Below are 17,666 nucleotides of genomic sequence, written 5' to 3'. Positions count from 1 at the left end.
ACTTTTCTAATCAGCATTAAAGTTGTATACCTAAACAATTACATAGCTAATTTATTTTCCAGAGACACTGAATATCCTGGGCTTAATAGCATCAGGAATTAAGTACGTTAATGATCTGACTACTAATCATTATTCTTGGTCATCACTCTTCATATTCAAACACATATTTCCAGTAATTTTCAGGTAGTAAAGCTCCGCCATTTTTCCTTTCATCACTCATTGCTACAACACATTTCTATAATGCCATTGTATATTCTTTATCCTCATAATAGTTTTTCTTGAACAAAATATCAAAATTTGACTGTCTGATATGTGATGTCAAAGATAGCAGACTTCTGCAGTATTCTAACCTTTTAAATATTCAGTATTTATATTGGTCAGTCACTTAACCTCAGTTTGATAGTTTGCCAAGAGCACAAAACAGATTTCCAGCCAATCAAATGATAGAGTAATTTAGAAGGTCCACATCACACAGTATGCTGCTGACTTCCTGAAATTCAACCTACTGAAATTCCAGTGCTTTATCTTACCTGAGACACAGAAACTTATTCTTGATATCACAGAACCCCTCCCATCAGCAGGCACAAAGCACCAGAATACGCCTACCACCCATTCATGTTGCAGCACAATTTAGTTCCTATACCACTCATCATAGCAACAAGTTAGGAGTGTCAGCAAACACTACGGTTTGGGTTTTGGTTTGCTTTTTTTCATGAAAACACCTAAAACATCTTTATATCATTTACTGAAGTGAGATGTTTTATGCTATGGTTCCATGTTTCTGAGAGCCAAATAGTACAAATTCTCGTGGTCATATTTCTGTCAAATCAGCATTCATGCCAGGCAAAAGATATCTGGTCCCCTCCAAAAAAGTTACAGCAGTTTGCTCAAATGATACTTCATCTGACATAAATTCTGTCAGGAATAAGCTACCTCCGCTAATTCTCCTAAACGCATCATCTTGCTGACTTTTGTTTGTCCATCCATGGTTTACCCATGATTTTTGACTGCTTACTGCCCCTAGAACCAAAGGCTGAGTTCATCATTTCAAAATTAAATATAAACTTTGGCTTCTGGAGCTCTGCATTCCACATCACAAAACCTAGTCTCATTGCTATCAAGAAAGACACGACTATTTGTTTTTACAGATAGATTAGGCTCAAGCTGAATGTTTAATAAGGACAGACAAATAAAAAATAGTTTTACCTGTAGACAAGAACTCTTCATTTCCTTCTGTCCATATCAATAATTCTGCTAATATTCTACAATTGGAAGACCCCTTGAGAACAGAGCCAAAGATACAAAGAAAACTCCTGATGGTCTCTAATCCGTTTACAACAACATATCTTTGTAATTCAAATGCCACTTTCAAGATATTATGATAACCTGCGCGCAAACTATTGTCCCCAACTCCACACATAGGTCTTTGTTTTGAGCAAATAATAATTCCAATATGACAGCAATTGTTAAGACTACATGGATGAGCTGGGTACTGAAGAGATATAGAACTCTCAAGCTGTTCTAGAACATGTTTGAGAGGTAAAAACTCAGAGGCAGATCTTCAAGCAGATCTAATGCCAACCCTGACTATCAGCTTCTTTCACATCTCCTCAGTAGACAAGCATTCTGTTTGACATTATGTTATTTATTTTGAAAATGTTTTACCATGTTTATTGCATCCATTTCTACAAGTGATGTAACAAACTGTACGTATCTCCATGCGTCTCACTGACTATGCTAACTTCTGGCCACATTTGCTTCTGCACCTCTTCCTTGTGCTTAGGCATCCATTTAGTTCTCTTCTGCTTTCCCTTTTAACCTGCTGACTACTCCATCTATTCCTTCAGGACTCCGTTTACTAATCTCTTCAGTAGTCCCTCCCTGTGTGTCCTCATCCATTCTCAGTCTCTATTATCACCTAATACTAGTACCTAACAAGTCTCAATTTCCACCCTTTTTCTTGTTTTGTCCAGGCTTGCATCTCCTCACGCCTCTGGCATTAGCTCACAGAAGTCCTGCTGTTTTCTCAAAATATAAGCAGATATGCAAATCAAGGGCAAACCTGCATGCTTTTCATAAAGCCAAACCTTCTGATTGCAAGGATTCTTTGAGGTTATCTACAGAAAAAAAAAAAAAATACAAAGAAAAAAAATAACCTCAATCTAGACTAATTTAGTAAAGATTAAGTTTAGCGCATGTAAAAGAATTATTGCAAAAAAAAAATATATATATATATATATATAAGTGGTCATTATAAGTTACAAAGAGAAATTCTCCATGTACGTGACAAAAGTCTGAGAAAGGGACAACCAAAAATTCCCAAGTGGAGCCTTGCTTTCCTCAATCAATGTTTAGGAACAGGATTGGCAACACCATACCAACTGCACATAGCAATAAAATGATTTGCTACAGCCCAGAACCAAGAACTGAGGAAGTTCAAAGGCACCTAGTGATGCAGAAGGACCACACGTACAAAACAGTTTAAGAACCCTGGATTTTTTATGTCAGAAGAAAGAGGTATATATCGCTGTGTCCAGATCAGAACTAAACAGGGTCCAACAGACGTTTAGGAAAAAACGAACTCAGTATTTCTAAGGAGTGAAATAAAAATGAACAGCTTACCCACTATAGAACAGGTGTGATGTTTTTGACTGTCACCAGGTGTTCAGGTCTAATCACCTTTCCTCAAGAAAGATACAGTCCATGGGGGTTTATATGCTCCGGATGGAAAGTCAGACCCACAACAGGTCTGGCTGAGATCACCTGAAGGTAATCATGTACCTCAGTAGAAACAAACTATTGTCTCACACATTTTATCTACTGCTTACTGCCATTAATTCTGAGATTTCTAAGACTTTCACAATACACTGAAATAAAAGCTCTAACGAAAATCAGTAGTCATTTTCAAGTCATTTTAATAATCAGGCGTAAATATTACATAAAAGGGAATAAGAGGATTGAATTCCTTTAAACTGCTCTAATACACATTTGATTACCTTTAACAGGAGCTGAAAGAAAAGATGGATGAGCTCCTTCCACTGATCCCAGTTCTGGAACAATACAAAACTGATGCCAAACTAATTACCCAGTTCAAGGAAGAAATTAGGAATCTGTCTACTGTCCTCACTGGGATTCAGGAAGAAATTGGTGCTTATGACTATGAGGAACTACACCAGAGGGTGCTCAGTTTAGAAACCAGGCTTCGAGACTGCATGAAAAAGCTCAGTAAGTTTACAATTTCATGTCAGATTTGATCCCACAGCTGTACAATTTTGGTTTTCTCTATAGAAAGATTAAGTTTTCTTTTTTGATGAAAGACTGAACTATATTTAGGAAAAATTACAAAAATATTTAGGAAAAAATTCTTCACCAAAAGGGCAGTGAAGTATTAAAACACGCTGGCCAGGGAAGTAGTTGAGTCACCATCCCTGGAGGTATTCAAAAAATGTGTAGATGTGGTGCTTACTGGCATGGTTTAACGGTGGACTTGGTAGTGCTAGGTAAAAGGTTAGACTAGATGATCTTAGAGGGCTTCTCCAACCTAAATGACTCTATGATTCCATATTCTGATCTGTGCTACCCTAGAAAATATCAAGAGTAACTCCTCTTAAGGTTAGTCATACCCCTCGAAATTTGCACCAGCGTATTTTAGATAATATCTACCCTACTTTATACAAAAGGAATTGAGATGGAAAATTATAAAAGACAGCAACTTTAAATCTAAGAGACTTAGAACTCATTGGAGAGCTACAAAGGTTCTTTCTAAAAAGTTCAGACAGGGATTTTTTTTTTAGGTCATCTTTGTTTCACGAGTGTGAAAAAAAAATTAGTCAGAAGTAGACTGGAATCAGTTTGGCACTGTCCATATAATGATGATACAAATCTTGCTGTGACATCTGGGAGGCCCCTCCAACTGCACTGTCTTTAGACCTGTAATACCAGCATTAAGACAGATGTGCCACTTTCCAATTTGGAACACAACAAAATTAGCATTGTATCTAATTTAGTGGAGTAAAGCATGATTATTTTTTTTTAGAAAACACAGCAAAAATCCATCATGAGCACTGCACTAGATTTACACCAGGCAGCCTCCATCTTCATGGCTCACATTGCTGGGTTTTGTTAGAAAAAGTTGATGTTCAGCATCTCCAAAAATCAGCACTAGCTCAGTATTAGCTACCAAAACTAAAAGTCTGAATTATCTTTAAGTGTCAGCCTTAACTTCATTGCCTAAACAGGGTAATTGGTACCTACCTACTTTGCAAAGTCTGCCCTCAGAGATGTCCATGCATTCTGAGAAACCTGATTGGAAATCTTGGAATCGCTATGGAAATCTTGGTCGCTATAGCCAACAATCCACCCCCACTATGAGAAATAAATGCTTTGTAAGTCAAGAAAGAAAATAAATAAAATAGAAACTCCCAGGTTCAATCCTGTGATCAGTATCTGTTATCAGGTGGGGGCTGTTTACTTTTGAAGGCTATGCATGATGTTATTAATTTGATAGGCAGTGCTATTTTTGTGAGGCAATGGAATGAGAAAAATCTAGGTTAGTTTCCCCTCTTAAATTATTTATTTTCAGTTTCTTTGTTTTACACTTGAAATAACATAGTGATGATGGGCTAAGTACATGAAAGACTTCTTCAAACAGAAACTTCTTATAATCCTATTTTCCTCTCAGTACACAAATTATAGCACGTTACTGCATTGACAGAAGGAAGTCAAGAGAAAGTGGCTGCATTACAATACCGCAGCAAACAAGCAAATTCATATAAACAGTATTTGCTGATAGCAAGTGTTCCAGTAAGTTTATTAGGCAACAAAAGACCATCATCACATCTTCAACAAGCATTTCATTTTTCCTTGATTTTATGGTGTATTCTTTTAAAAATGATTAGTGACGTGACTAGAGTAGAGGATGCATTTTTAAATATCATTGGGGTATTCATATGACCAGGGGTATTCATATGAAGGATCTCTTCTCCTCTTCTCAACTTATTTCCTATTTCCCTAATTTTTAGCCATGTTTCCCCTCCTATCCACCCTGCATTCCTGTAGCACATTCTATTTCTCTTGATGTAATAATGCAGAAAAATTATATATATTAAAACTATGAGTAGATAGAAATTTTTTTTATGAAATAGATTATTGAGCACAACCATGCCTCCAATGCATTCCAGATAAACATAACCTGTTCCTAGTACATGGGTGGCTCCCTGGACATCCTTTCTCCTTTAAATTATCTGAAGCATTTGTAGTGGTTCTAGCCAAGGGGGAGTTAACTGTTTTCCTAGCATCCTGCATGCTGCTGTTACTAGGATTTGTGACTAAAGCAGTGTTGATAACACCAATGTTTAGCTAGTGCTGAGCACTACTTGCACAACCTCAAGGCTTTCTCTTTTTCCTCCTACAGAGAGTAGGCAGGGGGTGGGCAAGAGGCTGGGAGGGAGCACAGCTGGGACAGCTGACTCAGGTTGGCCAAAGGTTTATTCCTTGCCAAGTCACAACATGCTCGGCAATAAAAACAGTAAGGTTGCTTTCCAAGGTAGCCACAACTCAGACTGTCTGGGCACCAATCTGCTTGTGGTGACTGATTGCCTTTGCATTTTTTTTTTTTATTATTATTTTCTATTATTTTATTTTTGGCACTTCCAGTTGTCACCCCATTGCACTGGGACGTAGGGAAACAAGCAAGTGGCAGTGTCAGGGTCAAACCACTGCAGTCCCATAACAAGCTACATTTTCCAAAACCCCGAGACAGGTGCAATTTGAGGTAACAACAATGTAACATGGTGTCATCTAGGAGGTCTACTATCAATCTGGTATTTTCATATTAAAGGTACAACTTCTTTACATATTTTAAAATTCAAATGCGAGGCTTCTGACTATTTTAAGTGGTTTGGTCTTTTCAAGCACAAATACAGACTTACTCATCCTTATTCTTTGGGCTTAGGTACTTAAATGACTATCCTTGCACACCCTTAGTATTAGTCTAAGAACAGCTTAAGTTAGGATCTCTGAGAGCAACTCCTGACAAATGGTAGCGTGAGCCCAGATCAGCAAGCACCAAGGAAAAACAGCTGTCATGCCTCCCCCCTCTCCCAGCCATATTTACCATGCTGGAGATGAGCCAGCTGTGACTGCCCATGCCCATCTGATGGCCTATGGCAGCAGAAGGCAGACTGGCCCCAATGTGTCACAGGATCTGCCTTGAACCTTCACAGATTTTGTTGTGTTTCACAATATAATTATCTAACCAGTGTGTGTAATAGCTATTTTCCATTCTTGTCCCTAGCAGGTGTTTTTCAGCATTATAATGCATTATTTATACTGTCCTGGCCACTTAAAAGAGATCTTCCATCTGCACTGGCAACACTTTCAATGCTCATTAGCATACCGTAAGCAGTTGTCTCCCTTTCACTGAGATGTAATGATTACCATAGCAGTTGTGTTGCCTGAAACTTGCTCCTTCTCTTTGGAATAAGAGAAAATTCAGACTAAAGCTGCTGAGAAATTTAGCCATAAAACTTTAAAAGAGTGCATGCAGTTATACATGTGGAGACAGTGCATACGATTGCACACACCACAAGTTCACATACACTTATGCACGTGCAGGTCTGTCACTGGCAGCCACGTACATGCTTGAGTAAGACAATGCTGCTTGCACAGTAAGTCTGGGACCCCTCGATTCTTGTCATAATCTGCTTAGTGCAATGAATAAAATGACAGCTAGCATTCATAGAAGCCAATATTCTGCCTAATATTGCTTATGAAATAAGTGGTTCAAGTAGATACACATTGGATTCATTCACATATGTATCTTATAACAAAATCCAAACAAGATTTTACATTAATATTTTTGGTTAAAACTTCAGAAGTACAATATTCCATTTACCCAAAGAAATGCTGCTATATCAGTAGCAGAAGACGTATTAGTGCAGGCATAAGATTACTGCCTATTGCAAGGGTACATGCACTTCCAAGGCACCCTCCCCAGGGGGATTTGGAGAGCTTTACGAATGTCATTTAGTACAAATCTGTGCAATGGAGAGATGTATCATTATCACCTTCTTGTAGATGGAGAAACATGTCAGGAAGGAAAAGTGACTTTGCCAAAGATGACCTAGCAAGTCATTGCACACATGCCGTAGGGATCCAGAGTTTCCTCTCAGCAAGCTCTAATAATGAGACTGTAGAGCTTCCTGGATTTGTACTATGTATGACAACAGACATTCACCAATTAAGTAAGAACTAATTCTACTTTGTAACGTGAGGGAAAGAAATCTTAGAACAAATTTGATCATAAACTGGAGAGTGAAAGAAATAAAGCATTTGGAATTGGTTTGTGCAACCACAGAAAAAAATACTCACTTCATTTTCCCCTCTTTATTACCTTCAATGAATAGAATAATAATGCTTATGAACACTTCAGGAGGATGTTTTGGTTGCTTTGATTTTATTTCCCTTTTGAGTCCTGCTATAAATCATACACTCACTTGGTATATGTAGCAGCTAACAATATTCATTTGCATCACAGCAGCTAGAAATATTATATCTTTCCTAGCTATCTTCAAAATAGCTTCTGCCCAATTGGTTTTCACAACCTTCTCCCGGTATTTGCTCACTTTGGAACAGCCTTCCAGATGCTTTCTGCCCCACAGACGTTTCCAGCCCACAGAAGGAGTACATCCACCTTTTTTCTTTTAATGGCCAACTCATGCTCAACTACTTCCCTAATATAAATAAATACACAAAATCACAAGCAGAGTTACTGAAGTCCATGGTGCAAAACTGTTACAAAGAGAGGCCATCAACACCCAGACTGTGTGTGGCATTATGTTCCTTGTACAGTCCCATTTAGGATAGATAAATTCTCAGAGGTTTGATTTTCCAATTTCTACAATGAGTTATCATTAGGACTTTCTTAAGATAGTCAGCTGCTTCTTTCAAAGACAAGGAAAAGAGACCAACATTGCTTCTAAAAATCCCACTCTATGTAACACCATCTGAGCCTTTAGTGGTGAGAAAAATGCCTAGAAATATCACTTTTTTTTTTTCCTATTTATTCTCTATGTTCCTGAACTTCCTGACATTTGCTAGAAACACAAAACCTTTCTTTCATTAGATATCTACTGAGCATCATGAGAAAGAGCTCCTTTTTTATTTTTACTGAAAGAATGAAACCACCAAAATTTTCTCTATACAGATAATTTTGTGCCCATTAATTCTGCTCTTTTTATTTTACTTTGGTGGTGTGTTCCCCTCCCAATTAAGCCAATACTCTGGCTCAAAAAAAAAAATGTATTGCAGGTGCTCTTAGTTACTCTGTCTCAAAATTTCCTTTTCATTTGATGAGACCCAGATGAGCTCTAACTGAAAAACTCAACAGAAGTCACATCAGGCTAACCTCTGCCACACTGAACGTGAGAAGCTCAACTACCAGCATCTTCCCATTGCCAGGCAGCAAGGCACAGGGGCTTGAGACAGAGATATAAAATTTGACACCCCATGTCCCAGAATCATCTAGGTTGGAAGAGACCTCCAAGATCACCGAGTCCAACCTCTGACCTAACGCTAACAAATCTTCCACTAAACCATATCCCTAAGCTCTACATCTAAACGTCTTTTAAAGACCTCCAGGGATGGTGACTCAACCACTTCCCTGGGCAGCCTATTCCAGTGACTAACAACCCGTTCAGTAAAGAAGTTCTTCCTAATATCCAACCTAAACCTCCCCTGGCGCAACTTTAGCCCATTCCCCCTCGTCCTGTCCCCAGGCACGTGGGAGAATAGATCAACCCCCACCTCGCTACAGCCTCCCTTCAGGTACCTGTAGAGTGCAATAAGGTCGCCCCTGAGCCTCCTCTTCTCCAGGCTGAACAAGCCCAGCTCCCTCAGCCGCTCCTCGTAAGACTTGTTCTCCAGACCCTTCACCAGCTTCGTAGCCCTTCTCTGGACTCACTCAAGCACCTCCATGTCCTTCTTGTAGCGAGGAGCCCAAAACTGAACGCAGTACTCGAGGTGCGGCCTCACCAGAGCCGAGTACAGGGGGACAATCGCTTCCCTGGACCTGCTGGCCACGCTGTTTCTAATGCGAGCCAGGATGCTGCTGGCCTTCTTGGCCACCTGAGCACACTGCTGGCTCATATTCAGCCGACTGTCAACCACTACTCCCAGGTCCTCCTCTGCCAGGCAGCTTTCCAACCCCTCATCTCCCAACCTGTAGCGCTGTTTGGGGTTGTTGTGCCCCAGGTGCAGGACCCGGCACTTGGCCTTGTTGAACTTCATACCGTTGGCCTCAGCCCATCGGTCCAGCCTCTCCAGATCCTCCTGCAGAGCCTTCCTACCCTCGAGCAGATCGACACACGCACCTAACTTGGTGTCATCTGCAAACTTACTGAGGGTGCACTCGATCCCCTCGTCCAGATCATCGATGAAGATGTTAAAGAGGACTGGCCCCAGTACCGAGCCCTGGGGGACTCCACTAGTGACCGGCCTCCAACTGGATTTGACTCCATTCCCCACGACTCTTTGGGCCCGGCTACCCTGCCAGTTTCTGACCCAATGAAGCGTACACCAGTCCAAGCCAAGAGCAGCCAGTTTCTTAAGGAGAATGCTGTGGGGGACGGTGTCAAAAGCCTTACTGAAGTCAAGGCAGACCACATCCACAGCCTTTCCCTCATCCACCCAGCATGTCATTTTGTCAAGGTTCGTCAAGCAGGACCTGCCTTTCATCAACCCATGCTGACTGGGCCTGATCACCGGGTTGCCCTGCAAGTGCCACATGATGACACTCATGATAATCTGCTCCATGAGCTTCCCTGGCACTGAGGTCAAACTAACAGGCCTCTAGTTTCCCAGGTCATACAACAGGGAAGCTATACCTTTGCAGTCACGTTTTCCAAGAACAGCAGAGGTACTGTGAATACAAATCCTAGGGCAGAAAAGTATTCTTATCTCTTCAAAGATGCACCAAGGACTAGAGAAACCCACCAAAATGCCAACAAAGCTTGAGGCCGACAGACCCACTAGACAGTTCCCATTTCCCTGGCAGGAATCCTCTGATAAAGATGTTCTGAGAATAAGACCCAAGGAGTCGAAGAGTCACCAGGGTACTGAGGCAGCTGGGAATCCCCAGGTTGTCTAAGACAGTCCCTAACAGGCTTAACAGATGCTAGCTCAGAAGTGCTTCCCATTTCATATGATGTTTTTCTATGTTCTGTTTTCCTACCTACAAACCAAGATAAAGAAAAGTCTCAACGGGAAACTCTTTGGAGTTCGGGGGGGTTGGTTTGCCTGTATGTTTGTTTTCAATTTCAGACTCCTAGGCATGCCATGCCACAGAAGTTTTATGTAAATAATACTGTTTTTTCAGTATACTAGCATCACCACACCCTAGCAAGAAACCTCAGCACTCAAAATCTGTTTTAATATAGCTACATGAACAATTATAAGGTTCACATTGCAAATATAGGCTGGGATTAAATCAACACATTTCACACTTAGGTAGATGAGAAGAAGCTGTTTCCAATTCTGGTGGAGGAAGGAGGAAATTTTCTTGCACTAATACAAAGTTGGAAGTATTTACAACCACACAGAAAACACCTTGCTTTGTCAGTGAACTCTTAAAGACTGTATTGAGCTTTATTCCTGAAAGAGCTCTCATTCATTTCCTTTCTGTATCAAATTAAAGACTGAGCTTGGGCAAGCTATAAAGGAATTATCTTCATAAAGTCAGTAACACTAATTATATCGGTGTTAAAATGCATTTTATAGCAACATGTCATCAGAATGCTGTTATTCATCTGCAATAACTTATTTAACTGTAGTAGTAAGTCAATAATACTTCAGCACAGACAGCAAACTTGCTACTTCAGAATGAGCAAAACCACAAATGACCCTGATTTTGGCAACGTTTTACAGCTCTTCTGTAACAAATGGGTAAACACATTAGAAAGTAAGCCTCCAAAAGACAGAACTGGAGGAAAGAACGATACCATTCTCTTGAGGAATGAGAGCTCAGCTTTACTGTTTCCTTAATTGCATTCACCTGATTCTTTTACATTCCAGTCATATACTGGAAGCAGCACCATGTTAGATAACTATCTAAAGCTTTGACAGAATAAAGCATGAAATGAATTTCAAATGGATTTCCATGAGAAGGGAGGAAAATTTGGCCTCAATTGCTTTTCCTAGTTATAGTATAAGCCTATTGTCTCACATTTGCCTTCTGATCATCAGCCAGCATAGGTTCACTGTATTCGAGACCAGTATTTAGCACGTCACTTGATTTGGGGAATACCTGGGATAGTTTATTTCCATAGAGATTACTTGTGCAGCCTTACAAGTTCAAAAAAAACATAAGCTGATTTATCAAGTTGATCATTCAGCTGAGACATGATTTGAGGCCTGCCCAGTTCTTTCAAGCAGCTCTTTGCAAGCTCAAAGACCTCCCTGGTGTCTGGCTCCAGTCTGCATGTGTCTGAAGCAATGGGTTGAGATCCGACTGCTCAGAACAAAAGACTGATGCCACTTATATACTTGACTCCAAATATTTTTCAAACTAACTGAAGAGGTGAGGTTGTGAAATAAACTTCAGTTAGAGTAAGGGTGAGGGTGGGCAAGTGCAAACAGTATTTCCCCAGTTTTACAGCCACATTAACAAATTTATGAAGAGGCTGTGTGCAATAGCAGGGTATAGACTTACATGACCTACACATTGGAGGAGGCTTCATGTATTAAGCTCTTGTGCCTAAATTTCTCCAAGCTGCAAGGCAGCTGTCGTGACAGGACAGTGGTGGGCACTGAGCTCTGGGCTGCCTTCCTCCTGCCCACGCTACCTGTCAGTTGGCAGACAGACCTCAGGTACCGCTGAGGTTTATAGCGGAAACCTGCTGATGGGATGAAAAGGATCGGTATAACGGGACTGCTTTACCATAGGTGGAAAGAGTACTTGTAACATTACTTAGTTCTGAATAGCTGTTCCATCGAGATATACCACAAATAGGCAGATGGCTGAGCGTGTTTAATGAACAAGGAAAAGATGGGACAGACTGTAGGGCAGGAGAATAAAAACATCCTCATGCCTTTTACAAGATGTTCTGTTTCATTATGCTGAAAAGAGGAGCTTTGTCGCTTTTTCGCTCAGCTGCCCCTCAGCTACCCAGCAAATCTCCTAGCTGTCTTCCTTTCTTCATATCACTACATGCTATCTGGGAATAAAAATTTAATCACATGGATATACCCCAGATTCACAGTACCGATCGTTTAGCCACTGAAGTACAATGTCATCTCTTTTTCACGTTGAACTGATTGTTCACTGTTTGCTCAATACATTCTGAAAGACCATTCTCTAACAGCATCTGACTCCTGCCACACAGGGAAGCTGCTCAGTTCATACAGTTAAACCAAATCAGGACTGAGGAGTTTTATTGAGTTAATGATGACACGAAATTAACTGGCAATCAGTGAACTATACGTTCAGGATCAATATAAGTGATAAAACAGATGAACAACAGCAGACACTTAAGAAACATTAATAAACCTACAAATTTCTGACCACCCTTCTGTGGCTCGTGTCCAAAAGCTGCAGCCACATGCACGCACCGCAGGCAGAGCTATGTGTGCATGCCCTACGGTGGCCAGCACGAGCTGCGAGCGCACTGCCTGCTCGTACACCTCCTGCCGGACAGGTGGGCGCATGCTGCTCCCCACAACCTGCCACACACCGCTGAGAAAGCCTGCCCGAGTGCACGGACACTGACACAGACACAGGCGGACGCCCGCAGGATGCTCACAGCACCCGCTGAGGTGACTGCTCCGCTGGGCCTCAGCAAAACTCGTGGCTTTGCAGCTGCCCGCACCAAACCGGATGGATGTCTGCTGCCAGACTGCCTCTGCAGTACTGCTTGCTCCACTGTCCTCCTCAAGCTCTACACAGCTGCCCTCACAGAGAGATCTGCAATTCTGGCTCGTGCTGCAGGCTCCTACGCGTGTGCCAGAGGTGGGCTCCCTGCACCCCAACCTCTGCCACGGGCTGCTCAACTGCTGTCAGTGCAGACCCTGAATTTCATGGCCCAGTTTTGGTTCGCTGCACGGGTTTCTTTATTTAGTAAAAAAATGGTGGGTTTCAGAGTTGCAAATCCTTTGCATATGTTTTGCTACTCATGTCCATACAGCGTCGTAAAGCTACACAGCGTACCCTTCTAACTCATACATTCACTCATACTACACTTGTATTTTGATAACCTTAAAGCTACAAATTCAAGAGTGATGACTTTTTTTCTTAATTTCCTTCTATTCACTATTAGTTTTCTGATAATTTTCTTTGAAATTATTTCAGCCCCATCCAAAGGTTTGGGTTTGCCTAACGCCCGTTTCTGAGACAATTTACCTATGTACCACTCAAAAATAAAAAAAGAGCTTGACCACTGTAAGATACAGCCCTCCACTTTCCACGCTAATTGCGGCTCAACACTGTAGAAAAACAGCTCCTGGCACACAAACTAGCGGTGATACTATCTCCAAAAAATACCTGGATAAAAAAATATATAATATGTTTTCTACAAGTGGTTATCAAAAGAGTCTTTAAAATAGGAAACTCCAAAGTATCATGATCAATGGGAAACAAACATCCATTTTCACTGAACTTTTCACTGAACTTTCTGAAGACAAAAATAAGGCTTTTTTTTTGTGTCTTTTCATTTATTATTAAATGTTATTCACTTCAGCTGCGAAGATACTTTACTATGTTGTATTTTTCACGTCTCGAAAAGTGACTGCACTTTAAAATACATTAAAAAAAAAAAAACATTTTTCTTAACTTATTTCTACTGTTGCTCAGTAGAGAAAAGTTCATACAGCGAAGATGACAATCCATCCTCAACCTAATCCCAAATCCCCTGGAGTCACTATTTAGTTTTGAGCAATTGGTCTTGTGCTCTGTCTTATGTCAAGGAGAGTTGTGTAATTATTTGCATTAATGGATTTGTTTTTCTAATTTCAGCATGTGGCAAATTGATGAAAATTACAGGCCCCATTACAGTCAAGATCTCCGGAACCCGATTTGGAGCCTGGATGACAGATCCATTAGCATCAGAGAAAAACAACCGAGTATGTTAAGGCGCTGAAATATCTTTGGGTTCTTTTACAGATTTACTTGCTTGATTTAAATCTTTAAAAAGAGATTTTCCCTCTAGGAAGTGTCCAAAGAGAGAAGACAGCTGAGCACATTTGTGCCCTTTCGTTACATGTTTAGGGATAACATCCATCTGAAATGGCTACACTTTTTTTTTTCTATCATTTTATTGACCTTGGCTCTTTAAGAACCTAAGAAATTTAACAGAAAAATCAACACTTTCACCAGTGAGCATAACCCATAACACACGACAGTCAGAAATCACAGGATTAAGCCCCAGATAAGTGGTCTTCAGACCACTGGCCTCCTCAGATGCAAGCTGGGTTATTGTTTCAGTCTGTGATAAGATCCCAAATAGGAGAGGATCCTCTACATCTTTGTAGAGGTGTTCCCTCCCTCAAAGGGCTTTTGAAGTCAAAACAGTAGGTTTCATTCCTGTGAGATCCAAAAGGTCAATCTTTTGAACAACAACGACGACAAAAACCACAGCCGATAGGAAAGGCAGCGTACAAATGGTAATAACTAAAGATTCACACGCAGCTCTCTCCTACCCGCGCTGTTTTGCTGCTGCTGCCGCCAGCGGTCTCGGTTACTTCTGGGACAGCAGCAGACACCGCTCAGCGCTGCCCGAGAAGTCTCTCCTGCCACCTCAGCACCCGCGGGGCTGCTCCATAGTCCTCAGCACAGGCCCTCCCCAGTGCCCCCCTCTCAGAGCAGCCCACAGGCTGCCCCGTGCACACCAATAAAGCAGCAAACCATATTCCTCGCAGGATCTCAGCTAGCAGGAAGATGGGGAGCTCTGCTGGGGTCCATGCAAATATTGTGTGTTATCAGGGCTTTTGGAATCTGCGCAAAAACGCCTGCAGAAATTGCTCTGCTCTTTTGTTAGTCGGGATCTGATTTTTCCTCTGAGAGGAACTAACTGGAGAAAAGGCAAAATACGTGAAGGGAAAAATGGGGGATACCGAATGTTAAATAAAAAGTGAATTTGTTTTCTTTTGTTTTAAGGGAAAAAATGGTTCCCAAACTTTACTGGTTTAATTGCTACTACGTTTTGTGCACCATTTTTCACTGGTCAAAGATTCAACTGAGGAAAATTCAGCCAAGTGTATTTCTAAACCTAAAACCAAGCTTAGCTCACATGCCCTTTCCAACTCTCTCCTTAATTATTGGTCTCTGAGAATATCTTCAGCAAGTCCCGTATAGCAGAGACCCAAACATTAAATAACTGCAGGCACTGCAGCTCTAACAGTCTTCCTAAGAGTTGACTCGTGTAGGTAAGTTTTGATTTAGAAATTCAAGAGTTCCTCAATGCCTTTTTAACAGGAAGGTGGACAATATTGTACTTTGATAGATTGCTGCACACCCAAAACCTTTTTCTGTCTTTTTTGGCAATGTATCCACCATGCCATGCCATGACTGCGTTCCACGTGTTCACTTCCAAACTTTGTTTTCTTTCCAGGTCTGGTACATGGACAGTTACACTAACAATAAAATTGTCCGCGAATATAAATCGATTGCCGACTTCGTCAGTGGGGCTGAATCACGGACATACAACCTTCCTTTCAAGTGGGCGGGAACCAACCACGTTGTCTACAATGGCTCCCTCTATTTCAACAAGTATCAGAGCAACATCATCATCAAATACAGCTTTGACACTGGGCGGGTGCTTGCACAGCGTAGCCTTGAGTATGCCGGCTTTCACAATGTCTACCCTTACACCTGGGGTGGCTTTTCTGATATTGACCTGATGGCAGATGAGATTGGGCTATGGGCTGTGTATGCCACCAACCAGAACGCAGGCAACATCGTCATCAGCCAGCTAAACCAAGACACGCTGGAGGTGCTGAAGAGCTGGAGCACAGGCTACCCAAAGAGAAGTGCTGGGGAATCCTTCATGATCTGTGGCACCTTGTATGTTACTAACTCTCACCTAACAGGAGCCAAGGTCTACTACTCTTACTCCACCAAAACCTCCACTTATGAATACACAGACATTCCTTTCCATAATCAGTATTTTCATATATCCATGCTTGACTACAATGCAAGGGATAGAGCTCTCTATGCCTGGAATAACGGACATCAAGTCCTGTTTAATGTCACCCTTTTCCACGTCATTAAGACTGAAGATGATACATAATTCTCTTTCCCTTTCCTTTCCCTCACCTCCCCCCCTCAAAGCAGTGTCATTTGTGATAAATTCTAAAGCCTTCATCTCTCTCCATTCCTTTTAATTTACATTTCCGTTTTTCATTAAGGAAAAGCAACATTTTGTACTACACAATGCATTTCAAATATGGCTGAGCCTGTCAAAAATGACCTGTTGGATATAAAAGCATCTTAACTCATGATTCTACAAGGTCTTGATGGACCTTATTGTGAAAAGCACTAAAGAGGATTTAAGTGGCTAAAGACAGTTTTAAAAAGATTATGATCTGCCTTATTGTAGAGTCAGAGACTTATGGTGGCTTAAATGCATGAATGTCTTTTTTTTTTTTTTAACCTCATTTTTGGTTTTAATCTATTGTTCAACATCAGGAAACATTTTGGTAGCAGACATATTGCACATTGTATTTTTTATTTATTCTAAAGGAAAGATTTAGGAATTTAATTTACATGAACATGGAGTAGGACTCATTTTGCCATCAACCAATTTCAGATGTGGTGCTGTATAGTATGTTTTTAAATCTCTTGCAAACATTTTATCAACAGTATGTATTTCTACCATTGTAACCACCATTGTGCAATTGTATCTCTTCTGTGAAAGTAAACTAAGTACTATTTTTTATAAAATATATTGAAGCTTAATTGCAGTTCTGCCTATGGGTCAGTTGAAAGCGGTAAATCAGAGAAAAGGGTGTTACTTCTCAGAAAGACGGATCAATAGTTTCTCAGGTGCATGATCCCCATTCTCAGCTTTGCTTGGTAGATCCCTTCTTACCATTGGTGCTTACTGGCAAATTTGCAGTTCTGAAGCCTCACACCAATCCCAGCTTTACAACCCTGTCCAATTTTTACCACCCTGCAAGCTCTCAGTCTTTTTCTCCTGCTCTTCCCTCCCACTATTTTCTTTCCTTTATGCTCCCTCTCTGGGCTGGGCCTTGCAAGATTGACCCTGACAGTGGGCTGCTGCTGATGCCCCCAGCCCGGGGGTGGGAGCATGTACCGCACTGGTGCTGTTCTGGGGCAGCGCAGAACGGTGCTGGAAGACAAGTTCCTTTCCTTCATCTGCCCATCTTTGTATTCACGATAGAAGAACATTTATCTGTTGATGAAGGATTTTTGGGGATGACAGTAATTAGGAAGAAAACACCAAGGAAAAGGTTCAAGTGATCAGTGTGACACCTGATAGCTCCCAGAAATACTTGTTTCTTAAAGGTATTAGCTTTGACCATAAGTAACGATACTACTGCTAGCAAAAGCCAAACATCTCTGCAAACAGCTGGCGTCAGTGCTGTGGCTGCTTTCTGGCAAGGGAGAGAGCAACGTGGTGGCTATGTGGCTTGCTGCACTCTCATTAGAAGTTGGA

The 17,666-nt window shown here is 41.2% G+C and overlaps 1 protein-coding gene across 4 annotated transcripts in view; it reads left to right on the top strand.

The window, feature by feature from the left end:
* Positions 1–16,950, top strand: part of OLFM3 (olfactomedin 3) — a 58,657-nt gene extending 41,707 nt beyond the window's left edge. For all 4 annotated transcript variants that reach the window (XM_035333442.1, XM_035333441.1, XM_035333443.1 and 1 more), the window contains 3 exons: positions 3,006–3,225; positions 14,006–14,112; positions 15,600–16,950. In XM_035333442.1, coding sequence (XP_035189333.1) covers positions 3,006–3,225; positions 14,006–14,112; positions 15,600–16,277 — 1,005 coding nt within the window. In that variant the 3' untranslated portion in view covers positions 16,278–16,950. The remainder of the gene's footprint in view (positions 1–3,005; positions 3,226–14,005; positions 14,113–15,599) is intronic.
* The last annotated feature ends 716 nt before the right edge of the window (positions 16,951–17,666 follow it).

The sequence above is a fragment of the Oxyura jamaicensis genome, chromosome 8, assembly GCF_011077185.1.
Source record: "Oxyura jamaicensis isolate SHBP4307 breed ruddy duck chromosome 8, BPBGC_Ojam_1.0, whole genome shotgun sequence".
Classification (NCBI taxonomy): Eukaryota; Metazoa; Chordata; class Aves; order Anseriformes; family Anatidae; genus Oxyura; species Oxyura jamaicensis.
This window is presented reverse-complemented; position numbering and strand designations above follow the sequence as displayed.